General features: G+C 40.9%; 3 protein-coding genes across 3 annotated transcripts; 2 read left to right on the forward strand and 1 right to left on the reverse strand.

Annotated features, from left to right (window-relative positions):
* The first annotated feature begins 699 nt into the window (after positions 1-699).
* Positions 700-7374, forward strand: LOC146984711 (zinc finger BED domain-containing protein 4). The gene is made up of 5 exons (XM_085782066.1): positions 700-1254; positions 1543-1800; positions 1957-2216; positions 2299-2899; positions 3659-7374. The coding sequence occupies exons 1-5, from the start codon at positions 1105-1107 to the stop codon at positions 4499-4501; spliced, it is 2112 nt and encodes a 703-aa protein (XP_085638192.1). The 5' UTR covers positions 700-1104; the 3' UTR covers positions 4502-7374.
* apobec2b (apolipoprotein B mRNA editing enzyme, catalytic polypeptide-like 2b) lies at positions 7204-9405 on the forward strand. The gene is made up of 4 exons (XM_085782080.1): positions 7204-7507; positions 8406-8586; positions 8726-9069; positions 9177-9405. The coding sequence occupies exons 1-3, from the start codon at positions 7218-7220 to the stop codon at positions 9065-9067; spliced, it is 813 nt and encodes a 270-aa protein (XP_085638206.1). The 5' UTR covers positions 7204-7217; the 3' UTR covers positions 9068-9069; positions 9177-9405.
* On the reverse strand, positions 9259-21283 carry LOC146984713 (hemicentin-1). Its single transcript, XM_085783211.1, has 19 exons — positions 21194-21283; positions 21035-21076; positions 18353-18640; positions 17567-17857; positions 17216-17482; positions 16785-17060; positions 15363-15626; positions 14272-14562; positions 13797-14069; positions 13390-13653; positions 12943-13233; positions 11960-12232; positions 11748-11871; positions 11459-11613; positions 11272-11373; positions 10939-11007; positions 10721-10780; positions 10381-10449; positions 9259-10246 (listed from the first exon to the last, which is right to left on the reverse strand). The coding sequence occupies exons 1-19, from the start codon at positions 21270-21272 to the stop codon at positions 10185-10187; spliced, it is 3540 nt and encodes a 1179-aa protein (XP_085639337.1). The 5' UTR covers positions 21273-21283; the 3' UTR covers positions 9259-10184.
* Positions 21284-24342: the final 3059 nt, after the last annotated feature.

Below are 24342 nucleotides of genomic sequence, written 5' to 3' on the forward strand. Positions count from 1 at the left end.
TTGGGGAAATTGGTGTCTGTTTATCCTTTTTATTTGATAAATATCCAGTTATAACAATAAATAGATTTTGATCTATTTTCTCTGCAGCTGCCTTCCTAAAAGTTAATTGGATCATACTTAATAATCTTCTTAAACATTATCGTGTGCTTGACACCTTAGGATGTTTCATGCAGCTTATGTTGTGGTATCTGTCGGAGGCTTTATTGATGTTTATGTTTGCGTGTGGTTTGTGTTGTGTTTTTTGTTGCACTGATTTTTTAAGTGAATAAATGTTATTGTCTTAGTGCAAAGTGGGCAAGCAGAGGAAAGTGGGGGTAGGCTATATTTAGCATTAAAAAATAAATACCTTGAAATTTCTTGATTTTTTTTTTTTTAATCAGTGTTATCAAATTCTCTCTCATACCGTTTAATTATCTTTTTTTTTTTTTTAGCCTATATTTAATTCAGATTTCTGTTTTATTGTGATTATCAGGTCAGTGTGTGTAGCTACATTTCAAATAAAAATATCTGATCTTACTTTAAAATCGTATTGAAAATGCTACAATATCAGAGGGAAGCTGCCTCCTCTTATTATAACGACATGGGTGTAATTGAAAACATCTGACCGAGCGCCACCTCCCTCAGATCCGAGCATCTTGACTGGGGACAGCCGAACGTTACCGGGAACTGTCGAAATGGGATACGAAACTCCCGTTTATTGTGTGTACTTCCTGGTCCAATTATAATAGTGTCTCTGGGCTACATACCTCCATGAAACACACCGCTCTGCCTCCCCTCCACTTGCGTCCGATCGACGGATGGGAGCGCAGAAACAACGGATGTAGCTTCACTGGTTGATTATTGATGTTTCCAGACATCCGCAGCAGCTCGCGGAGCGCGATTTGTTGTGGCCGATTTCGGACGTGCGAGCGACGCCAAGTCCTTCAATTTCCCTTTGTCTGCGCAACTGGCAGCAACATTTGTTGATGTGTGGTCAGGGGTTGGGGAAGTAAACACGCTGGCCTGCGCTCATGATCAGAGCCGAGGTGAGATTGATACCTCGCACTCAGATTGCCCTTGATCGCAAGTTGATTTCACTCAGCGGCAGAGGAACTGCTGGCTCCAATGGCGTCAGTTTCGAAGGTGTCTATTCTGGATTACTTTAATATTGTGTTTGAAGGTGAAAATGGCAAAATCGAGTCCAACTGCAAGGCTTGTGGTACCAGGATCCAGGCGAAGCGGAGCGTCACGTCCAACTTCGTAACACATCTCAAGGTAATGATTTCAAAATCAAAATGTATTGTGTGCTTGTTAACATGAAGGGACGGATCCTGCACACTTACTATCTCTCTTATCTTTTTTATTTAGTGTCAGTATCAGCTAACCAGCTGGCCCTACAGTCAGGTTTACCCACACACTGTCTGCTGATACTGATATTTAGACAAGGCAGTGTGGTGAGGAGATGTAGCCTACTGTAGACACATAAACACTGAATTAGGCTAAGTGTTCTACCTGTCAGCCAGTTAACAATGCTGTGTCCCTCTCTATCTCTCTCCCATTCAGCGGAAGCACCAGGCCATGTATGATGACTTTGTGAAAAGGAAGGATATGAAAAGAGAGGGTTACTCCTCTGGTTCCCTGCACAGTTTCACCAGCAATGGAGGGAATACCCGCTTCACTCTTCCCATCAGCACCGGAGTGGGAGGAGGAGGAGGAGGAGGAGGAGGAGGTGGTATTGGAGGATTGGGAAATGTGGAGGGAGGAGTAGGAGGAGGTTCAGGCGGAGGGGTGACCAAGTTTGACAGACACGACCCACGTCAGGTGTGCATAATAGTCCATCACCACTTCAGATGCAAATAACTGTCCTTCTATTTATGTAATCCTATATGACAAGTGTTACATTATGCAATTTGACATTGCAATTAAATCCTCTGCCGTAAAAATCAGGGTCATTCACACTGGGTTTTGTCACTGTAGGTTTTGATCTCTGAGGCCATAGCTAAGATGATTGTGCGCGATCTGCAGCCAGTGTCCATAGTGGAAAATCAAGGCTTCAGAGAGCTGCTGCAGCTCCTAGAGCCTCGTTACACTCCAGAGCCTCAGCACTACATCCACAGCCAGCTCCTTCCAGCCTACACCTACCAAGTCCAGCTGACGACCCGTCAGGCCCTGGCCTCGGCACACGCTCTCAGTCTCAGCCTGGATCTGTGGAGGGGCTTTTCTGGACCCACGTCAGGGTAAGGTCAAATCAAGCAAAAACAACACAGTTACAACTTGGTTCCAGTATCTCACTGCTGAGTCTTCTGTCTCTCGCCGTAGATACCTTGGTGTCACCTGCCATTTTCTCACATCTGACTGGCAGATGCGTTCAGCTCTGCTGGCGTGCCTTCCCCTGTCTGGTGGCAGCTCTGGGAGTCGTGTGCTGTCAGATTTTGATGAAGTTTGCCACTCTCATGGGGTGTCTGGGAGAGCATTTCGTGTTGTTGCGGACCCTCTCCTGGTAACAACAACATTAAAGCCATGCTGTCTTCCTGGTTTCCTGATTTCACCTCGTCATGCAAACCTTCAAGATGACAACGATGAAGAAGAGATGGGGAATGGCAACGACGTGGAGGAAGGGATCAGGAACGGCCATGGTGATGGGGGAGATGAGGCAGACTGGGAGGACTCATTGGAGCAGGGTCTAGGAGTTTGTCGGGTGGACTGTTTCTCTCGCTCTCTTGAACAGTGTGTTAGAGAGGGGTTGCGCTCTTGTCCACAGCTCTCCTCCACTCTGGCCAAGGCAGCCTGCTTCTACAACTACATTACCTCTGCTGTCCCACCTGAGAAACTCAGCCAGGTGTTTGATGGTACTGGGCTGACAATGGGAGGACCACGAAATACCCCTCCTATAGTAAGAGACTGGGCTGCACAGCTTAAGGTATGTAATATTAATAAGTCGCAAAGCAGTGTTCTAAGCAGGGAGGTCACAATATCTCACACAAGATTATCATGGCCCAAAAAACTCATAGTAGTAAGAACATTAAAGTCATAAGTATAGAAAATTAGAGGGAAGTAATACTAGACTTTTTGTTTGTTTGTTTTTCGCAAATTCACCTTAACTTTGTTTTTGTGTTTTTTTTCCTTTTACTGACAAATTAATTTGGAGACAGAGTGTAACAAAAGCATACAAAAGGTACAATTAAACAAATTGGGCTGATAAGCAAAAAGGTCGACAAGGCCTGTTGATCTGCCATTGTGATGTTATCACATCTGTATCTGTATCACAATATAAATATGCAATGTTTTTATTGTCACAGTTACTATGCTATACTGTGACACCTCAAATATAGGTGCTTAATAAACAATTTATAATTATTGTAATTGTACGCCTATAAACGAACATTTTTTAAGTGTTTAATGATTTATGACAGTAATTTTAGACAAGATATTTAGTTTTTATCACAGAAAAAAGGCAAATGAACCTTTTATAAGATGTTTATGTGCTTCTTATGAATGATAGGTTAAGTATTACCATTACACAGTATGTGTCCTTAATAACTTTAATTTAATAGACTGATTATCTGACTGTTTCAGTAAGGTTTATATTGTGAGACTCAGTAGTTTTTCTGCATGAACAAAAGAGTGTGTTCCCATTGATCTAAAATGTTTACCAAAACCTTTTTATTTTATTATCCAGGTGCTTCGACGGCTGTTAGACTCCGTGGACTTCCTGGAGGAGATGAGTGGTCCAGGAGAGCTGGCGCTGGGTTCCTCGGAGAGAGCCCTCCTGAGGGAGCTCACAGACACTTTGGAGCCCTTCACTGAAGCCTGGGACATGGTGCATGGGGACAGACAGGCAGACATTCAGACAGACAGACATGTATCCATCAGCCTGGGGCTGCCGTGTGTCCTGGGCCTTCGTAAGCATCTTTCTGAGACATCAACGCCCAACTGCCCCTCTCTCCTGTTGGGCCTCAGCCAGGCAGTAGAGCGTCGGTTGGCTCCTATCCTGGAGGACCCGCTCTACATCACCGCCACCGCTCTGGACCCCCAGTTCAAGCTCACTTGGAGCAGCAACCCCGACTGGCACAAACAAGTTCTCCTAGAGGAGTTATCTAAACATTCCACAGCCTCCAGCCCGATAAACCCCACAACAGACCTACACCCTCAGTCCAAGACTCCTCCTGCTCCGGCTCCTTCGCCAGTCTCCTCACTTTCTCGGCCTTGCAAGCTGTTCTCTTTCATCAAGCAGAGACCCACAACACAGGCCAAGAGCCTAGAGCAGGAGCTGGCTGTATATCTACGAGAGGAACCCACAGATGAGGATGCTTTGCATTACTGGCGGCGTAAAGCAATTGACTTTCCTTTGCTTGCCCAGGTGGCCAAGAGGGCATTTACCATACCTGCTTGTGGCACTGTGGTGGGAAGTATTTTCGCGGCTGCCGGGCGCTGCCTGCGGCCAGAGAGAGGCCGCATCTTACCAAAGAACCTGGAGACGCTCATCTACCTCAAAGCCAATTACAGATTATTATGGACTTAGAGCTAAGGGTCAAACTTTTTTTTTTTAACTAAACAGCAACTGATAGCTTTGTACCTGCAGTAATGTTACTCCTTGGATACTAACCTCGTTTCCTCTCTAAGGAAAGTGAGCTAGCAACATAACACAGTTCTGATACTACACTGAGATGGAGTGAAACTAACCAGAATTTCAGTACAAAGGCTGAGTATAAAAGGGTTTCTGTCTGTTTACTATGTGGCCTGCATACAGACTATCATACTGCTGCGGACTGAAGGGACTAGAAGCAGCTTAAAATTTATGTATTTACTTATTTTGCCTGATCAGGGTCTTCATACAGCCACAGGAACCCCCCCCCCCCAGCACCACCACCACAACTCACAGCCTGTGTCTGTACCAGCCAACACTGATATACCTACAAAAACCAAATGGTCAGTTATTGCATACTGTAGCATATAATTTATTTTCACTAATATACAATAACCCCAGGTTGTGACTAATTCAGCTGATGTTGTTTTTGAAAGAGCGTTAACAGCAGCTTACCAATATGTTATCCCTTTATTGTTTTTTTTCTTTTTCTGTACGTATGCCTCATCAATGGGACATCATAATAAATGAGTTTCACTTCCTAACGTAGAGGTTTGTGCAGCCTGCGGATGTGAGTGCATGTGTGTACATCACACACCAGCTTTTTTCTGCTGGTGGAGAAGAGCTGAAATATGCTTCATATATCTCATTCTGTGACCCTAATTCATTTATTTTTTCCTCTGTCAGTCCTTTATAACACCACGTGTACTCTGCCAGAATCAAGGTCAATTCCATTTCATTTTCATTATCTGCAGTTTTTTTTCTCCCTTTTTCAATTTCATGTCCAATTCTACTTCTGAACTTTGAGGAATTGAAATGAGTTTGACCCTGTCTCTGCCCCACAAGGCTAACAGAGAATGAGTGCATGTGGCATAACAGAGACTTTTGCTTCGCCTGACCTCGGGGAAATATTTTTGAAACCACTTGTGCAGAGCATTGCTTTGAAGGAGAAACTGTGAACTATGTGGTGTGTGTTCGCCTTTATACAGAGACTCTGTTACTCTGGGCTGGGCCAGTGGGGAGTCTGGGTAATTGCAAGTAATTCCATTACAGTTAGATTTGAGTCAGCAGGCAGACAGCAGTCACATCCTACACTGCCCTTATCCCCAAAGTAGGACCACAAACCTTACTGCAGGAGGACACAGAAATAAATGGCTTCAAATATGTGTGGTTGCTGTAGCCTCGTTCTCTCATGCTACATCAGGATTCAGGAGGCATAAAGTATTTAAATACATAGAATAAGGCTTTATGATTAACGCAGAACAATAAACAACAGCATCAATCAGCCTGAAGATGAAGGAATTGCAGTGATGTTATGGTGAGAACTGTAGGATTGTGTCTCTTCTTAACCAACTGCTTCACCCCATAGTCTTACTGTTTTTGTTGTTGCTCAGAGGAAGTGTTTTTATCTGTGTGAGATACAATGAGATTTCCCTCCATAGATCACAATTATCAAAGATTTCTGTGATCTTAATGATTATCACCCCAGGATGTCTCTGTGGATTTAGATGTGTTGCTAGATATCTGTGTGGATGTGTCAGTGTGCTTATCTTTGAGAAGTGTTTTTGCTCACCCCCACGGGTGTGTTGTTGTTTGTGAGTGTATGTGGAGCAGCTTGAATCCCCCCCTCCCCTTCTCGGCTGTGACAGCTCATCCATTCGAGTTAGAGTTAGACGAGCAGGCCGGGCTGCGGTCCTATTGGTAATTGCCTCTGAAATGAATTACTTGGCATAGAGTGAGGCCGAGGGAGTGGAGGAAATTGTAATTGAACTGCCCCCTCCTTCCCACCCTCTCCCTTATGCCTCAAGTTATTACATCTGCAGTGCAGAAAGCCATTTTCTGTCTGTATATAGACACACAAAGACACAGAAATACACACACTCCGACAAAACCAATTTCCCCCTCCCCCACACAACGGCCTCGGCAGAGGGCCGTATTGATGCAGGGTGATTTCATAGATTGATTGCTCACGGACACATGCACGCTGGGCCACACTGCACTCAAGAGACAAATATTCTTCTTGCACATTGTGTGTTTGTATTTGTTTGTTCTGCTCACCTCACGGTCTTTCCCGATTTGGGGTGCCCTTTAGCTGGCCTTGGCGCTTTGCAAAGGCCTAATGGGCTGCAGGACATGAGTGCTGGCACAAACAAAAGTGGAGTTCAGTATCAACACATCCCTGGTTACCCCATACACACAGACACACATAACCAAGTATCGTTATTAATAACCTTACTGTTGCTGGCCTGTTGACAGTTAAAGCCCCATAGATTAAAAAGCTGCCACTCCTTGTATTTAAGGCAATACATTTATACGCAAATATGACATTTTCAGTTCTTATTTTGGCATTAAGTGTGGTTGGAGGAAATGTAAGTCCTATCCTGCCCTACTTTCATCCTGCAGCATGTTGGCAGTCAATCTTGTTCTTGTATTTGGCCTTTTAATAGCCAGGGCATGGAAAGAGGGGGAGTGAGTTGACTGAGGCACTTACCCCTGCCCCGGTCAGACATGCACATGTTGTGACTCCAGTCACAGCACAATAGGATCTATTTCTGTAAATCCACCAGGGTTATCACTCCACTTAGACTATCTCTCCCTCTCTCTCTCCCTCCCTCTCTCTCTATCTAACACTGTCACCCACTTACACAAAATCATGGCTGACAGAAACAGTCGGTTCAGTGTTAAGAAGAAAGAGAAGAAGGTGGAAACTAAAACAAATGGCGAGAAGGATAAAGAAAAAGAAAAGGACAAAGGGAAGGAGAAAAGTGTGAAAAAGCCTGAAAAACCTGTGAAGAAGCCAGAGACGACCCCAGAGCAGCCCAAGACAGAAGAGGAGAAGACGAATGGGGAAAGTGCAGGGGCAACAGGTACAGAGCCGGAGAAAAATGAAGAAAATGGAGAGTTTGAGCCCATTGAGCTGCCACCGTTTGAGATTGTCACAGGGTGGGTACGATTTAATACACACACCAGAAGAATTAAGTCAGCATGTCTTACTTAAACACCTGTTCTGCTGTCTAACACATCCACTTATGTATATGTTATGTTATTTCCTTTTTAGATTAAAGAGCTCTTCTTTGTCTAGGCCATATTGTTCCCTGTATATGTCCTATTTGATTTCAGTGAGGAAGGATACTAACAACTTGCACCTGCCATCCTCACTAACGCAGCAGTAAGAATAGGGATGAGTCACAGAGCCGACACAGACGCCGGCCTCTGCTGTATCACTCCACCTAGCATCTGTTCCCCATTCTTTACCTTTGAGTATTAGCTGTTTGATATCAAAGCTATAGGGACCTATTTGTGTAATCCATCTGGATATTCGTGCATAATATAACATTACTAAAAGAAAGAGGGCCATGTGTTTTGTGCAGCGGTTGAGTCACAAAGGGCCTGGCACATTCACAGATTATGGGATGATTTAAAAGCCAGTAATATTTATAGAACCACCAGTTTACTCTGCGGTGACTGTGTTAATATTCTCTGCACTGTGTCACTGTCTGTATTGAGCACTCACCATCATCACTTTTTTAAACCATTGTCTGAAAGCCATAGATGTTTGAAAAGTTCATCATAAGTGAATGACTGGAAAGGTATTTCCAGTTACCACAGTGAAAGGTGACAAGCTACTTTTAAAGTGTTGCTGACAGATGAATTATGATGATTGTTTTTTTCCCACTTAGCCCTGGTAATTCAACCTATGTGCAAATTAAAAACATCCAATGACGATGGCAGTGAGTGATGTGTACGTGTTTTGTAAAGCTCTAGTTTTCAAGCTCACTGAAAAGGAAACAGGCTACTTTACATGAGATTTAAGGAAACTCTCACTTTCACTGCCCACCAGGGAACAGATGAGTCCATTTTACTTCAAGTTTCAGTTCAGGAATGTGGAGTACTCATCGGGGAGGAACAAAACCCTACTGTGCTTCAGAGTGGATACAGCAGGAGGCAGCGAGGAGCCTCTGAAAGGTTATATGGAGGATGAACATGCCACAGCACATGCTGAAGAGGCCTTCTTTCAACAGGTAATGAATGCTCACACCCAGCTGTTCTCACTGTTAAATCCCACCAGAGATCTGATTTCTATAAGTCTCCAAGCAGTTGTCCTTTTCTATTATGATTTTTCTCCTCAATAAATTCCTATAAATATAAATTCCTTCCCAGGTGCTCCCTAACTCTTCCCAGGAGTATGATATCACATGGTATGTATCATCCAGTCCCTGTGTAGCCTGTGCAGCCAAGCTGACCAACATCCTCCAGCAGCGCAAAAAGGTCCGTCTCTGCATATTCTGCTCCCGTCTCTTTGAGTGGGAGCAGCCGGAGATAGTAGAAGGGCTGCGGGCTCTGGCGAGTGCTGGCTGCAAACTGCGCATGATGAAGCCCTCTGACTTCCTGCATGTTTGGGAGACGTATGTGGAGAAGGAGGACCAGAGCTTTGCACCCTGGGAGGATTGTCAGGAGAACTACCAGTACTATGTGGAGAAACTGGCTGAAATCCTCAAGTAGATGTGAGTGTGTTAAGTGTGGTGTTTGTTGTGTTGTTGTTTTTTCTGTGTCAACAAGCTGTTGGTTTAGAGGTTCACCTGAATAATTGTGCTATTTTTCTTCTTTCCAGAACTCTCCACCGACTGAACCACAAATCAACCTACTTGTGAAATCACCACTGGATGAATATATGTTTTAATGAACACTAATGACAAAGTTTTGTATTTTTTATTGTAAAAAATTCACAGGGTGATACAAAATTGTTGTATTTCTAGGCAAATATATAATACAGTATCCAAACGAGGCAATAATTGTTGCTGAAACAATATTAAATAAGGTTTGGACAAGCCTAACTTAAATCTAGTGACATCTGGTGTTTGTTTTAAGAACTGAAACATTACTTGAAAGATAACTGATAAATGACCCTGCAGAACATGACATTATGCACAATGCATGCAATAACTGAAAGCTAACAATGTGTATGACTGATGATGACAGCATAAATAATTAGTTTAAGTCTTAGTTTAGCAGTACCTTTGACAGTTAATTCATCAAAACAAAGATTTAAAAAATAATAAAAAAATGTACAATTGCCACCAGCACTATGCAGTCCAGCAGAGTAATACATGAATAATATATGCAGTTAAAATACAATGATGGTCTGTCCATCTTGTCAACTACAGTATTAGATTATTTCCTTTAGAATTTTGTGCCAACATTGTCCACAGAAAAAGGATCCTAATGACTTTAGTCAACTTTAATCTACCACTTTACACAAGTAAGATTGTTTCTATGCGAACAAACCTCATCATTTAAACAATAATGATGAGACTCAGGTGTAATTCAAGACTAATACTAACACAGTGATCTATAAATATTAACATAGTGACAATATAAAGCTGATTCTTTAGATATCCAATGATACCCAACATACAGAGGCCTCAACTTGGCACTACTTTACTTTTTCTGCCCTGCTAGCAATAAGCATCATGCAATAGCTACCTTTTCTCTCCAGGTTTAATACACTCTGGTATATAATCAGCAACACAGGGCTGTCGGAAGTTTATAGACTATAATCTATAGATTTCAGCCTGCAAAGAATGACCTATTATGCTGACATGAATACATCCTCAGTGACTCATTGCTTGAAGGAAGCCAGGCCACCGTTTTCTTCCTTGTCGTGGCTCTCAGTCGTCACAGCTAGTGAAACAAGAATAAGAGTGAGGTGTGGAAAGAGCGATCAGTAATACAGTATACAGTATTATATGTCAGCTACAGAGAAACTGGCCTAACAGAGGAAATGTTTCATTCGAAAAGTGGACATGCAATGTCACCTTGTTCCTCTGGTGTGGTTATGGGTAGGGGTGTCGTCTCACTGCTAATCGTGCCATTCTCATCACCCTCTGCAAATCAGATCAGTTTTTTAATAATACAACCAAGAAGAGCAGAAACTGTCAGCGAATGATATGATGCTATGAATCGATATGTTATCAACCAGCTGTGGACAGAAAACGATAATGATAGTTAATCCAATAGTTGTTATTTGTCATTTTATAAACCCTACAAAACAGCAGATTAATCAAGAATGAAAATAAACATTAGTTGGAGACCTATTAGAGATAACTTTTTTGTTTTTCTTTAATTATGCGCATTATGCATGTGTGGGTCATTAACCTTTAGGTGGTGAATTCAGCGCTGCATCCGTGATGTACTCAACCAACGGACAGGGTGCATCTGCAGGAGGGAAGAATGAACTTTCAGCACAAACGAACACCACAGCTTAAGGTCACCATGAAAACATAGGGAGTTTCTCGAACAGTAAATTCAGAACAGTGTCTTTAGTATAAATGAAAAAAGCAACCAAAAACCACAGAGGGGTGGTGTCAGCATACCAGTACGGTCCTTCATCTGAGCCATCGTGAGAAACAGGTTTTCCTCTTCTGGTTTGTCTTCATCAAGATCTATGTGATTAGAAAAAAAAAACAGTGACCTCAGTGTGGCTTTTGTTTGTTATTTTCCGATATTGTGAAGACGTCAGTATGAGCTGAAACCACAAACCTTCAAAGGAAATAATGTAGATGTATCTCTACTATGCTGTCACATTGTATCACTTGATACATTGTTATTAAAGCATTATTGATTATAACTACTTTAATGAAGATGATATTTATAATCCTGCATTCAATCCATGCATGCATTCAAAATGTCCCAAATTTAAGTAACACCTGGTTTTCGGAAGACTCTGAGGGCAATGCAACCGAGGAAGACGGCGATGAGGCCAAAGAAGATACAGCCAGAGATGGACAGAAGCACCCTCCTCTTCAAAACTGCAGATTAAAAATAAAAATCAGTGAGAGAGGGAGAAATTAGCAGAATTAAAATTTACACCTTCCAGGCTTCATTTGTACTCACGAAGGTTCTTGGTCTTGAAAAGATCACTGTTTTTTGAGTACAATGGTCTCTCGTCGCGAACGCCACAACAAGTGTAAGAGCTCTGTTTTGGGTCATTCTGGGGTGTGACGAAATGTTTCTTAGACATCCCATCAATTGGTTGGTCCTCCTTGAACCTGTTCACAATTTTGTTGAAGTTGAGTTTTCTGCATTGTTGAATTTTTAGCAAGGTGAAAATCCACATGACACATAGTAATGCATTTTTGAAAATGATCCTACAGTATTAAAGGACCTTTTTGAGGAGCATTACCATGTGTAGTTCCAAGTCATATTCTTGCTCTCCACCATCATCACCTCACATGTGAGCACCAAGCTGTCAGTGGAAAAGACTTCTGACCAGCCAGTTAGCAGGACTATCTTAGCCTGTGGGCGTTCTGAAGAAACACAGTAACAGCTGTAATAAACACACTCAACACTTGTGTGCAAACAAAAACAATGAAAGAGGAAGAACACAAAACATACCTTCGACATTGAGCTGGCGAACCTTACTCTGGTCTGAGTGGAAGACTTCTTTTGTTCCTCTTTTCACTTTGCAAGAATATGACCCAGTGTTTGCCGTCACAACAGAACTGATGGTATGATTGTTTCCAGATTCTGTAAGTTGAGTATTGTCTTTGTACCACAAGTACTCCCACCCAGAGGAGATATTAAAGTGACAGGTAAAGGAGACTGAATCTCCGGTGTGCATGTCTTCATGCTCAGGATTCTGCACCAGTGTGACATTGGGTTTATCATCTGAGGGGTGATAAAAAATGATATGTCTAAAGGTAAAACAGCATTTAAATGTAAATTGCATTGCACATTAACCAAAAGCTGACCTTTAACTAGATGCTTTAAATGGCAACTTTGATTTACTGAAACTGCACTTCCTTACTTCCTTACCAATATGATTAACTTCTCCCCTCAACTGTTTTCCTCAGTCCACTTTTACAGAAATAGTCATTTTTGAAAATACATGTTTGCGCTTTCTTGCAAGAGGTGGATGAGATGATTGATGCCACCCTCTTGCCTTAGCGTGGCATAAAGACTTAAGGCAGGGGAATCAGCTGACAACCAGCTCCTATCATGCTCATTAATAATAAATAATCTTGCAGGGTTAGGGTTAGGTTTTAAGAATGGTCACATAATTAATATTGCTGGGAGCATTGGTCACAAGGAGATAGGTGGATTTTTTAACCTATGTACTGTATAGAGCCAGACTAGCTGCTTCCCTCATGCACCAAGTCATGGAGCCAACCACTGACTGGCTGCAGCTTTGCATTGAACATGACAGATATATTGCTTTTGTAGTCTGACAGTTGGCAAGAAAGTAAATATGCGTATTTGCAAAGAAAATTCACATTGCTGCTTTAAAAAGACAATTTTATAGTCAGTATAAAACATTGAATTTAAAAATGTTAGAACTGTAGCAAGAACAAAAAAGGAAGAAAATAAAAAAATCTCACCATAAACACTGAGTGTTAGTTCAGAACTGATGATGCTGTTGACGTGCCTTGTTTTAAGCTTTGCTGAACAGCTGTACTGTCCACGATGTGAGGCTGAAGCAGAACTGATGGAGAGAAATCTTTGATCCGAGTCAAAAGACACCGCTTTACCAGGTTGGACCTTCTGTCCATCTTTGTACCATGTATATTTCCAGTTGGTGCTGCCATCGTTCCAACACTCCATCTGCATACTCTCAGAGGGGAACACATCTAACCACTGGGTCACCTTCTTCAAAGATGGAACAGGAATTTCTGAAAACACATTTCGATCACTTTTAAATCACGTGAAAAACTTGAGATGTATCTTTATTCTGGAAGATGTTGACCAGCATGAAATCCATACACAGTTGTAGACATGGTTCATTTAAATATAGAGCACAACACATCAATAGAAAGTATTATTCTCACCCAGTATACGTAAGTACCGTCCGCTGGGCTCTGCACTGTACTCTGATTTGTCTCTTTTGGCAACACATTTATAAGTCCCACTATCTGATGAACTGGCATTATGGATTGATAAGTCATGGTTGTTAGACAGTGGCACTTCATCTTTGTACCACTGATACTTCCAACCTGACGAAACTCCAACTGAACATTCAAAGAGCACCGTCTCTCCCTCATACGTTTGGTTAACGTCTGGGTTTTGAGTGATCAAAGCCTTCGGCTTTTCCCCTAAAGACACAAAGCAGAAGAATTACCGGTATGTATATTTATATAATATTCTGTCATAACAGCAGCTGTTAACTGTTGAAAAAATATCTGACCAGTCAGCTACAGAAAATAAAATATTTTTGGGGAAGTCAACAAAAACTTACCTTGAACTTGAAGTTGTATAGCCTGACTAGAATCAGTGTGAAAGACCTGATTCCTGCCTCTTTTTGCTTGGCATGTATATAATCCACTATCAGCTGTCACAACAGAGTTGACTGAATACATTCTATCAGATGCACCAAGTCCATTATTATCTTTGTACCACAGATATTCCCAGCCAGAGGAGACATTTATGTGACAACTGAAGGAGACAGATTCCCCAGGGTACATCACACTGTACTCTGGATCCTGTGTCAGTATGAGCCTGGGTTTCTCACCTGAGGGTAAATAAACATGCTGTTACCACCGGTGTGTAAAATGACAAAAGTTAGCTTTAGCACATATTTGTTCCACTCCAGCAACTTAGCCTAATCGCCAAAAATACTTACCGGTAATCACACCTCACATGAGAAAACATTCCCTAAAATAATATACAGTATATCAAGTAAGTATTTCAATGAATATATAAAAAAAACTCACCATACACTGTGAGAGTAAGTGGATCGCTGGACCTGCTTTGGACTGATCTGCCCTTGAGGTGTCCCTTACACAGATATTGTCCTGCATGTTTAGCTGAAGCAGAACGGATGTAAAGTGTTGTTGCACTGCGGTTAAGAGACACATCATTATCATTCTGGACCTTCTCTCCATTTAGTTCCCATGTGTATTTCCAGCCAGAGCCTTCACTCATGCCACAGCTCAACTGCACACTCTCGGTGGGGAACACATCCAACCACTGGGCCAGGTTCGTCAAAGATGGAACAGGAATTTCTAAAACCACACAAGACACATTAGCCACTGCACATATCCTTTAAGATATCATTTTGTAGGACTGAAACCAGCTATTCATCAAGTTATCTTCAGGGTATTTTCTTGAGGAATTGAGTAATCACGTGGTCTGCAATTTCCTAGTACAGCATGTCTTCAAATGGTTTTTGTCAGACAGACAGTTTTGTTCTTCAAAAGTTTACTTTCAATAAGACAAAGACAAGCAGCTAATTTACTGAGATACACCAAATGGACAAATAATTTTGACCAAAAATAACAACTTCATCAACTAATTGAAAAGTTGTTTCAGCCTCTGCATCTTTGTACATAATATCGTATCAGTGGAAAGATACAAGTCAAGGCATAGCCGGCACTAGCTTGTACACTAGCACACACAACAAAATTATAACAAAAGTATAGAGGAAGTGTGTAATGAGAAAAGGTTTCATGTTTGACCTTGAAAGTAAGAAGCCAGATAAGGAAAATAAACATGAAAAGGTTAAAAAAAAGAAGAAGAACTGAGATCAAAGATTGCACAAAACATCCTATTCCTGTGCTACACAGGCATGGTAGAAGTACAGCACCATTCTGAGCTATCCCTCCCTTCATTATAGCACACCACAACATCCTGTTTCAACAGAGAGAGCACAAAATGACGGAAGCTAGATGCTCTTGAAATGTTGTTTTACTGAAGTCAAACATGACTTGAATTACAACGAATGATTAGCAAACTGTGCATTTACCACAAACAATTTCTTGTGCACATTGTTTGAAATAATACTATTTTGCTGTTTTTTACTCACCACGAACGTCCAGGGGAATTTTGGTGCTTGTTGATGTTGTTACACTCCTAGTGACCTTGCAGGAGTATTGCCCCCCATCAGAGACACGAAGAGGGATGCTGATGGTGTTAGTGGGGGAAGATGGTGAGAGTTCATTCTCATCTTTGTACCATTGATAGCTCCAGCCAGAGGACGCGCTAACCGTGCAAGTGAAGGTCACGGTTTCTCCAACATACATCAGGCTGTGTTGAGGGCTTTGGCTCAAAGTTGTTGTTGGTGTATTTTCTGAAACAGAATGCAATATTACTGCCACACTGTACCCCAAACCTTGTGTTGCAGTCTTATACACACAGTAGCCACTTTACAAAGATTCTGACACAACTTTTTCAACAAAAATAGAAAGACCTCTTTATATTATAGTCTAGTTCAACAAGACCTTTAGGTTTGTGTTTAAAGGTACACATTTCTGTAAATAGCAACTAAAACTCCAAAACGTTATAAATTTCAAAAAAGTAGAATTCATGACAGAGCTGTTCTACTGTAATAGACTGTGCACGGGTACCTCATAAAGGGTGAGTGTATACCCATATGAGCACTTAAAATTAAATCTCGCACCACTCTTGGTGAGAGCTAAGGAGACTGATTCCTGATATTCACATCCCTTAACCAGCAACCAATAGTTAGCTTAGCTTAGCACAAAACTGAAAAAACAAAGACACAACTAGTCTGGCTCAGGCTGTGTAGATTAGACAAACATGATCCAATGTGTTTGTTAGTCAGGTTTCAGTATGAATTTGTAACCTCTGAGGCAGAGCCACACTGGGCGTTCACCCAAGGCTATAGGCGTTTAAGCATGGTGTAAAACCAAAACTGACATATCATCACCTTTTAAGCTGATGTGGTGAGCTTGTTAACAATCAGCCAACACATGTAACTGCTACAGAACAACATTATAATCGGTTTGGATCAGTCTCTGGCCACTGGTCAAATGTAAGTCCAGTGTTCACCCTCTCGTAGTTCTGTTTTTAGTCTCTATAACAAATCTTGAGGGGAAACATTTGTTCAGCTGAAAAGTACCCTAATATATTCACACCAGCTTGTTTCTAGGTGACCTAATTTGTCAGTCTGTCCTTTGATACAGAGCCGCTAGTGAGTGGCTATTAAGAGACTGAGAACAATGCACTGAGAGCACTGAGAGTTAACCAGAACGGTAAATGCAAACAGCTACACTGAACTGTGACTATCTATAAAATTCTGTGAGGCCAAGAGGAGCAACAATTGTCAGTGATTCTCTATAGGTTTATTCCTCCTTTGACACTCTTCTTAATTTCATTAATTAATAACCATCATGATCAAGACATAGAAATGTAGAGAATATTTTAATACTAAAGTTAAGTTAATGTGGTTAACAGATTAGTGCTGTACAGAGGCATGAAATCTTACCATAAACTTTCACATCAATTGTGTTACTTAATTGAGAGCTGACACTTCTGGGTCCAAGATGAGCTCGGCAGGTATACGCTCCTTTATCAGTTTGAGTGGCGGAGGTGATATTGTAAATCCATGATTCCTCATCATCTGGTCTGATTATCTTCTGTCCATCTTTCTCCCAGGTGTACATCCACTTAGAGTCACCACCCTCACACCTTAATGTCACTATCTCATCATTGAACACATCCAACCAGGAAGACTGCAGCCTCGCAGTAAGTGTAGGGGGATCTGGAAATAAGCAACACAAATATATAGTGCATCATTTAGCTATTCAAATTGCCAGCTTCACAAAAGAGGCTCATGCAGGTGAGTGGACTGTGGTGATAATGGCTGTTGTGAGGTTCGACCTACAGGTGACACGGCCGGGACAAAGGTCTGCTTACCAGAGACCTGCAGAGATGAAGTACTTTCCCCTGTGTAGAATGGCTCTTTGCCTCTCTTGGCTTTGCAGCGATAATCTCCCTTTTTGGAATGATCTATGGACTTTATCGTGTAAGAACCAGTATTAGATGCTTGAATTTCATCTCCATTGTGGTACCACAAATATTCCCATCCAGAGGACTCATCAACGCTGCATGTGAAGGTGACAGATTCTCCAGGGAACATCTGGTCAAAGTCTGGTGTTCGCTTCAGAGTCAGCTTTGGGTTTCCTGATCACAAAATGGTGACATTTCAGTTATTATTTGTCACTCTGTACAAACATTCAGGAAATAAGTATGGGTAAAGAAACCTACCATAAACTGTGACTGCAAGTACATTGCTCTTTGGAGTGGCAACGCCCCTTGTTTTGTGAAGACCTTTACAGAAATAACTTCCTGCCGTGGATGTTGCTGCAGTGATTGTAAGGACTGATCCTTCAGCAGAGATAGACACATGTTGGTCTGCATCCTTTACTTCAACTGTATCTCTGTGCCAGGTGAAGGTCCAGTCAGAGCTGCCACTGATAACACAACTGAATTCCACTTTCTCATTGGGAAACACATCCAACCAGGCTGTGTTGTTCCACAAAGATGGTGTTGGAAGCTCTGGAAGTTTCAATTCATATAATTAGAAAAAATAACATTATGCTGAAATTATTTGTCACTCTGTACAAACATTCAGTAAAAAAGTACGGGTAAAGAAACTTACCATTAACTGTGACTGCAAGTACATTGCTCTTTGGAGTGGCAACACCCCTTGTTTTGTGAAGACCTTTACAGAAATAACTTCCTGCCGTGGATGTTGCTGCAGTGATTGCAAGGACTGATCCTTCAGCAGAGATAGACACGTGTTGGTCTGCATCCTTTAGTTCAACTGCATCTCTGTACCAGGTGCAGGTCCAGCTGCCACTGATAACACAAGTGAATTCCACTTTCTCATTGGGAAACACATCCAACCAGGCTGTGTTGCTCTGCAAAGATGGTGTTGGAAACTCTGGAAGTTTCATACAATTCATATAATTAGAAAAAATAACATTATGCTGAAATTATTTGTCACTCTGTACAAACGTTGAGTAAAAAAGTACGGGTAAAGAAACCTACCATAAACTGTGACTGCAAGTGGATTGCTGTTTGGAGTGGCAACGGCCCTTGTTTTGTGAAGACCTTTACAGGAATAACTTCCTGCCGTGGATGTTGCTGCAGTGATTGTAAGGACTGATCCTTCAGCAGAGATAGACACATGTTGGTCTGCATCCTTTAGTTCAACTGCATCTCTGTGCCAGGTGAAGGTCCAGTCAGAGCTGCCACTGATAACACAACTGAATACCACTTTCTCATTGGGAAACACATCCAAGGCTGTGTTGTTCTGCAAAGATGGTGTTGGAGGCACTGGAAGTTTCATACAATTCATATAATTAGAAAAAATAACATTATGCTGAAATTACCATGCACACTTAGGCCCCCAGCAGCATTAGGAGCTACAGTGTTTTTAATGTTGTTGTTTTTTTGTCCTGATTTTTTTATATTTAAAAGAGCCACATTAAATGTGGCTCTTGAGTTGAATATAATTACATTTTAATTTTTAAAGATAATATTCTTACAAAGTTTGTCACATTAAAATTTCACATTAGATTAGATTAATTGATATGAATAATTTGATATTCAGTATTGTTTCTTCCAGATTAATTTTGCACATTAAAGCAGGTTTCTTGTAAAGGGCAGTGAGTCAAACTGCACTGACGTTATGTAGATACAAATCAGTACGGTACAGGTAACATGACTGATAAAACCTTTTGACAACACCCGTGGTGATATCACTGGTTCCATTTCTCATTTCTCATCCTGAAGCAGAATACCATGATGTAGGCTACACTCTGAGTTAGAGTGATGTTTTTTTCAGGAAGCCTTTACATAATCCATTGTCTGTATACACCTAAATATCACCCATGGCTTTCTGTACTGCTTTAAATTCAATTCAAAATATTAGAAGGAGCTGCATGATCCTTCTTATTCTTGTAGATGTATGATCAGTAAAATGACGGAGGTTAAATCTCACCATAAACAGTTGGAGCCACGGGGTTGGTTGGCACACTTTTCACTCTTTGCCATAGCTCTCTGGCATCATTTATGTGAGAATATTCAAACCAGCATTAAATGAAAGGTTAAGGTGTCAGCTTTAACTAAACACATTTCAATGTCCACAGTTATATTCTAAAATCTATTTATTTATGAATAAAATCATACTGCGCACTTGTGCCAACCAGCCCCGACACGGGGTTGGTTGGCACACTTCATGGGGTTGGTTGGCACAATGTAAAAATGAATGGATGAAGCAACCAATATAATAATACATTGGAAATTTAATTCTATATTCAAATTTAAGAAGATAGCATGTATAGTATATGCATGCATATTTGCACGTATAACACTAAAACAGGGCATTTAAGGCCACGAACAAGATAACACGTACACAGAACATTAAAAAGTAAATGATTTGAGCTTTTTTTTTTTTTAAAGAGAAAATATTCAATGAACATAGAATTTATTCTTAAATATAGCATATCACCTCTTTGTATTATCATTTCTTTCCATCTCACTGTGTTTTAGATTTGCTGTGTGGGGTGGATGCAGATTATTTACATTTAGGCCTATATAGAATCACTGGAATTACAGTATTGGCATATGTAGGCTTTGTAGCCCATTTCACTGCATAAGCCATGTGCCCATTTCTTGCACTCAGTGCACTGAATTGTATGAAATTATGTTTAATCACATTTAATATATGTATACTACATGTTGGGGTTGGTTTGTGTGTGCCAACCAACCCCGACATGAGTGTGCCAACCAACCCCGACCAAAACAAACCCACTTTTGTGAATATATGATGTTGCCCAGTTAACATCACTCATCAAAGACTTTCAAGTTTCATATCAAATTGAAGCTGACTCCTATCTCTACAAACTGGAAGTAACACATTTCCAATATCTTTATCCAAAGCAATTTTATAACACTTTAAGTGTGGGGGGCAATTTTTTACTTTTGGCACTAAAAAACTGATATTTTGCCCTCAGCAAAAAAGTGAGTCATTTTCAGATGTTTTAACAAACTAGATAAGTGCAGCTCAAAAAGATGATCATTTTGATGTCACATTTGTGAGTCTGTGACCAACAGGAGGCCAGAAAACAGGGGTGTGCCAACCAACCCCTGTAGCCAACCAACCCCGGTCTCCCCTACTTTCTGTCACAGTTTGTGTAGTGACTGTATGGAAGCAGAGAACAGGTATGAGCATGTCATGTCAAGTGAGGTTTAACCAGCAGCATCAGTAAAGTTTAGTGGTAAAACAATCAGCCAAAACAATTATTGAACGCTACAATATAACATCAGTTGTTATTTTATCCTGGGCCATTCCATGGACAATAGAGTTTTGAAAGTACCAACAAAAACACGTTTACATGACTGAACAATGAAATATGAACTTGCACTAACAGCAGACTGAATTGTAGGAACTGTCAGGCTCATGACAACGAAGTACTTTGTGTTCCTCATGTTTACATAACCCATGCTTTACTTCCTAATCATCATTTTGGTCTGTATCGCATGTAGTACAGACTGTTAAAAAATTTAATATTTAAATACACTGACATAAATAAACGTGGAAACAGAATACGTGACTACTTAATGCAGATGTGGCAGATGTTTAGTATGACGCTATACAAAGTTTTCAGCGATTAAAAAGTGCCGATCTGGCCTTAGTTCTTGTCAGTGTGTCAAAGAGTTTCTTACCGTCATCAGCTGCTTCATTGGCTGCACAAATGGCAGTGAAATCTGTGAAACCAGACAATGATCATTTTTCAGTGAAAATCATTTTTTGAATGTACAGGAAAATATTCTTCAGATACTTTGACAAATCACAAAAATGAATGCACTTGCATAAAAACTTACATATCACACAGAAGACCTTGATAAGCCACATTTTCCATTGAGCTGCACATATAGATAGTGTGTTGCTGAGTCGATTCATGCATCTACTTTGAAGTGAAGTTCAGCAAAGGAAACAGAACCCAGACTAGATGGGCGTGCAAATACACTCACCTCAGAACGGCAGCTTTCCTGTCTCTATGACATCTGCTTTTTTTCTGTTGAAGCAACAGGAAATGTGTTTCAACCACACTGTTCTCAAAATGAATTTTAAGTGCTGATTTCTGCTGAAAAGTGACAAGACGTTTTAAGGAATTGAAACAACTTGCTCTAATGTTAATTGTGTACTTGATAGGTCAACTTGTGTTGCATATCAAATAAATACTGTGTTATTTGTTTACTCTGTATATAGGTTGAGTGTTGAGAGTGTTTGAAAGACATTTTTCTTTTCCTAACTCATAGTATTGATATTAATGATCAATACAATAAATGTACCACTTAGTTACATTTTATAATGACACTAACCCTTACTGTATATGAGAAACTAAACTGATTCTTGACAGAATTAGAAGCGGGCAGATCTAAGAACCAAAGCTTGTGTGAAAACTGTAGTGACTATATTATCTTACTGCAGTTTCACAAGCTCTTTTTAAACATATAGGACTGACACGATGATGGAAACCTGGCCGGAAGTTTCTATTTTTTTAAAAACATTTTTTAACACCTCTGTGAGACCATCAACCACAGCCTTTAAAACCACATCCTTCTAGTCACTCTCTAGACAGTTTCAGCACAATCACTCTGAAAAGTCAGGAGATAATGTGAAACATTATTAAAAAAACATTCACTAACTGTAGTGACTGTATTAAGGGACATTAATTGTGACTGAACTCTTGTCCATTTTTATGTCTAGAAAGTGGCTTTCAAGTGAAGACAAAAGGGTGTCTTTAATGCTTCAGGTTAATATAATGGGAAAGGAGTTTGGTCACAATTACATAATTCCCCTAAAACTTTTTCATATAATAATCCATTGTCTTCTTGCTATTCAGAGTGATTGTGCTGAAGCTATCACCCTCAGTGGTTTCCAGTAGAGATGGTGATGTCATGATATGACATACAGTAATATCTCATCATATACACACCATTAGGTGTCAGTGTAACACAGAAAATGTACTATCTCTGATCACAACTGAGAGTCGACCATAGGCCTGCAACTTTGTTGTTTTAAAATGCAAATCGCTGCAATATGCACATTTTTAAAAGTATAAATCAGCTGATGAATTAAATCCATTGTTATTATTAGCCTATTATCTCATCTCCAATACTGCACTACTTAAGATTGAGTCGGTTTAGTCTCACCTTGATGTTGGAGACTTTGGATGAGGCTGATGAAGGCCACCAGAAGAAACCTGTCTATCTACCTCAGTTCTTCTGTTTACTCCAGCTGCTGCTGGAGATTGGTGTGGTCAGCCATATAACCTGCAGAACAACCTGGGTCTTCACACTCAGAGCTAAGCAATTACATTTAGTTAAATCGGGGGTTCTCAACTGGTCTCACTCTGGGACCCACATTTTTCCATGATCATTAAGTCGCGACCCATTTTTATAGAATTCAAACCAAGCAAATGCATTTTAAAAAAGCCTTTGAAAACTCAAGTCTTTAACATAATATACTCATTTTTTGAGCAAAGTGCATTTCAGAGCACATGAATGAAACTGGAATGAAACTGAAATATATATTCAGAAGAACCTGAGGAGGACCATGCAACAGCATGGACAAAAGTGAATAAATATCCAATTGTACAAAATAAAGACCCAAAAACAAAACAAGGCATTTTCACTGCATTCAGGCCACAGTAATAGAAACTGAGGAGGACCATGACAATTGCATGGACAAAAGTGAATGAAATGATCAAAAGTGCACAAAGTAATTATGGCCACAAAATGAGATATTTCACTTGGCCTATATCTTTGCATTCCGAGCAAATACTAAGGAAGGTAGACCATTACCACTGCATGGACAAAAAATAAATAAAATAAATATAAAAACTACACAAAATAATGAAAGATCTACAAAATAAAATCAAAGTTCGCCTAACCTGTCATTTGGGGAAGTCAGTGAGAAAGCTGGGCATGTTAATTCTTGATGAGAGTTGCTGGGGTGACAGATGCTCCATGTCTAGTCTGTTTCTCTGCTTTGACTTGAGCTGCAACAAGGTGGAAAATCGCCTTAAAAAGAGTTTTGACTCTTCTTAGCACTTCCCGTAGTTCAACAGTGGTACGAGCTTTACGCACACGCTTCGCTTGCGTCGCCCATCATTTGAAAGTGAGCGGGGCTGTGGGGAACAGACCGTCACTTGGACGTAACATTATAACACATCTACTTCACACATCTCAGGCCTGGTAGAGAGCATGTTAGCTTTAGCACTACCACAACCTACTTGGCACATTATGCAGGGCTCATCCCTTACGAGCAAGTGGCTGGTCGTGTTTGTTCAGGTCTGCAGCCAGTCAGCAGTCAGTCAGCCAGGTTTCCAGCCCTCTCTGGTGGTCCTGTCAGCCTGCACGGCCCCCAGATATACGTAGATAGGCTATGAGGGCCTTTTGGGGGCTCACGCACAACGTTGGATTGGCTTCACCAACCTGTGCTTGTTACTCTCTACCTGCTGGAGAAATTTGGTCTAAAACGTACGTTTTGACGTCAAGCTGTTTATCCTAAAAGAACATAAAATGACGTTTTTATTCGACAATTTCTCCTAAAGATGACATAAACTGCCGTGTGCGCTTCTCAGTTTTGAACGTCTGTAGGCGTTTAAACTAGGGTGATACCATTAAATCAGTTATGGAGGGAAAGTGGGAAACCCGCATAGCCGGAGAGAGTCTCCCCCCGTTTAAATGGACCGTTCCAAATACTAGATCACCGTTTGGCTACTTATAAAACACCTGGACAGGTACGTAGCCCAAACGCTCCGACCATCAAGTGCCCGGTGACATGCACATTGGGCAATTTAATTACTTAATGCCTAAACTTAATGTACAATATGGAAAATAAAGTCTTGACATTTGGGTGATAGCATTACATTTTGGCCATGGCCTGCAGGGCCATAAAGGGCCAGCCATGGAGAGAGAAAGGGGTTCTTTCCTCAGAAAATTATTTAGTTCACCCAATTGAA

The sequence above is a fragment of the Trachurus japonicus genome, chromosome 7 (assembly GCF_045865225.1).
Source record: "Trachurus japonicus isolate A0001 chromosome 7, Traja_1.0".
Taxonomy (NCBI): domain Eukaryota; kingdom Metazoa; phylum Chordata; class Actinopteri; order Carangiformes; family Carangidae; genus Trachurus; species Trachurus japonicus.

Bases quoted from the DNA above. Each gene is read 5' to 3' on its own strand.
- LOC146984711 (XM_085782066.1), top strand. From the start codon at position 1,105: ATGGCGTCAGTTTCGAAGGTGTCTATTCTGGATTACTTTAATATTGTG. The intron at 2,217-2,298 runs GTAAGGTCAAAT...CTCTCGCCGTAG, and splicing joins TTTTCTGGACCCACGTCAGG to ATACCTTGGTGTCACCTGCC. The intron at 2,900-3,658 runs GTATGTAATATT...TTTATTATCCAG, and splicing joins ACTGGGCTGCACAGCTTAAG to GTGCTTCGACGGCTGTTAGA.
- apobec2b (XM_085782080.1), top strand. From the start codon at position 7,218: ATGGCTGACAGAAACAGTCGGTTCAGTGTTAAGAAGAAAGAGAAGAAG. The intron at 7,508-8,405 runs GTGGGTACGATT...ACTGCCCACCAG, and splicing joins CCGTTTGAGATTGTCACAGG to GGAACAGATGAGTCCATTTT. The intron at 8,587-8,725 runs GTAATGAATGCT...ATTCCTTCCCAG, and splicing joins AAGAGGCCTTCTTTCAACAG to GTGCTCCCTAACTCTTCCCA.
- LOC146984713 (XM_085783211.1), bottom strand. From the start codon at position 21,272: ATGAATCGACTCAGCAACACACTATCTATATGTGCAGCTCAATGGAAA. The intron at 17,483-17,566 runs GTAGGTTTCTTT...TTTTGTGATCAG, and splicing joins ACTTGCAGTCACAGTTTATG to GAAACCCAAAGCTGACTCTG. The intron at 11,008-11,271 runs GTGTTACTTAAA...CTAATCACATAG, and splicing joins CAGAGTCTTCCGAAAACCAG to ATCTTGATGAAGACAAACCA.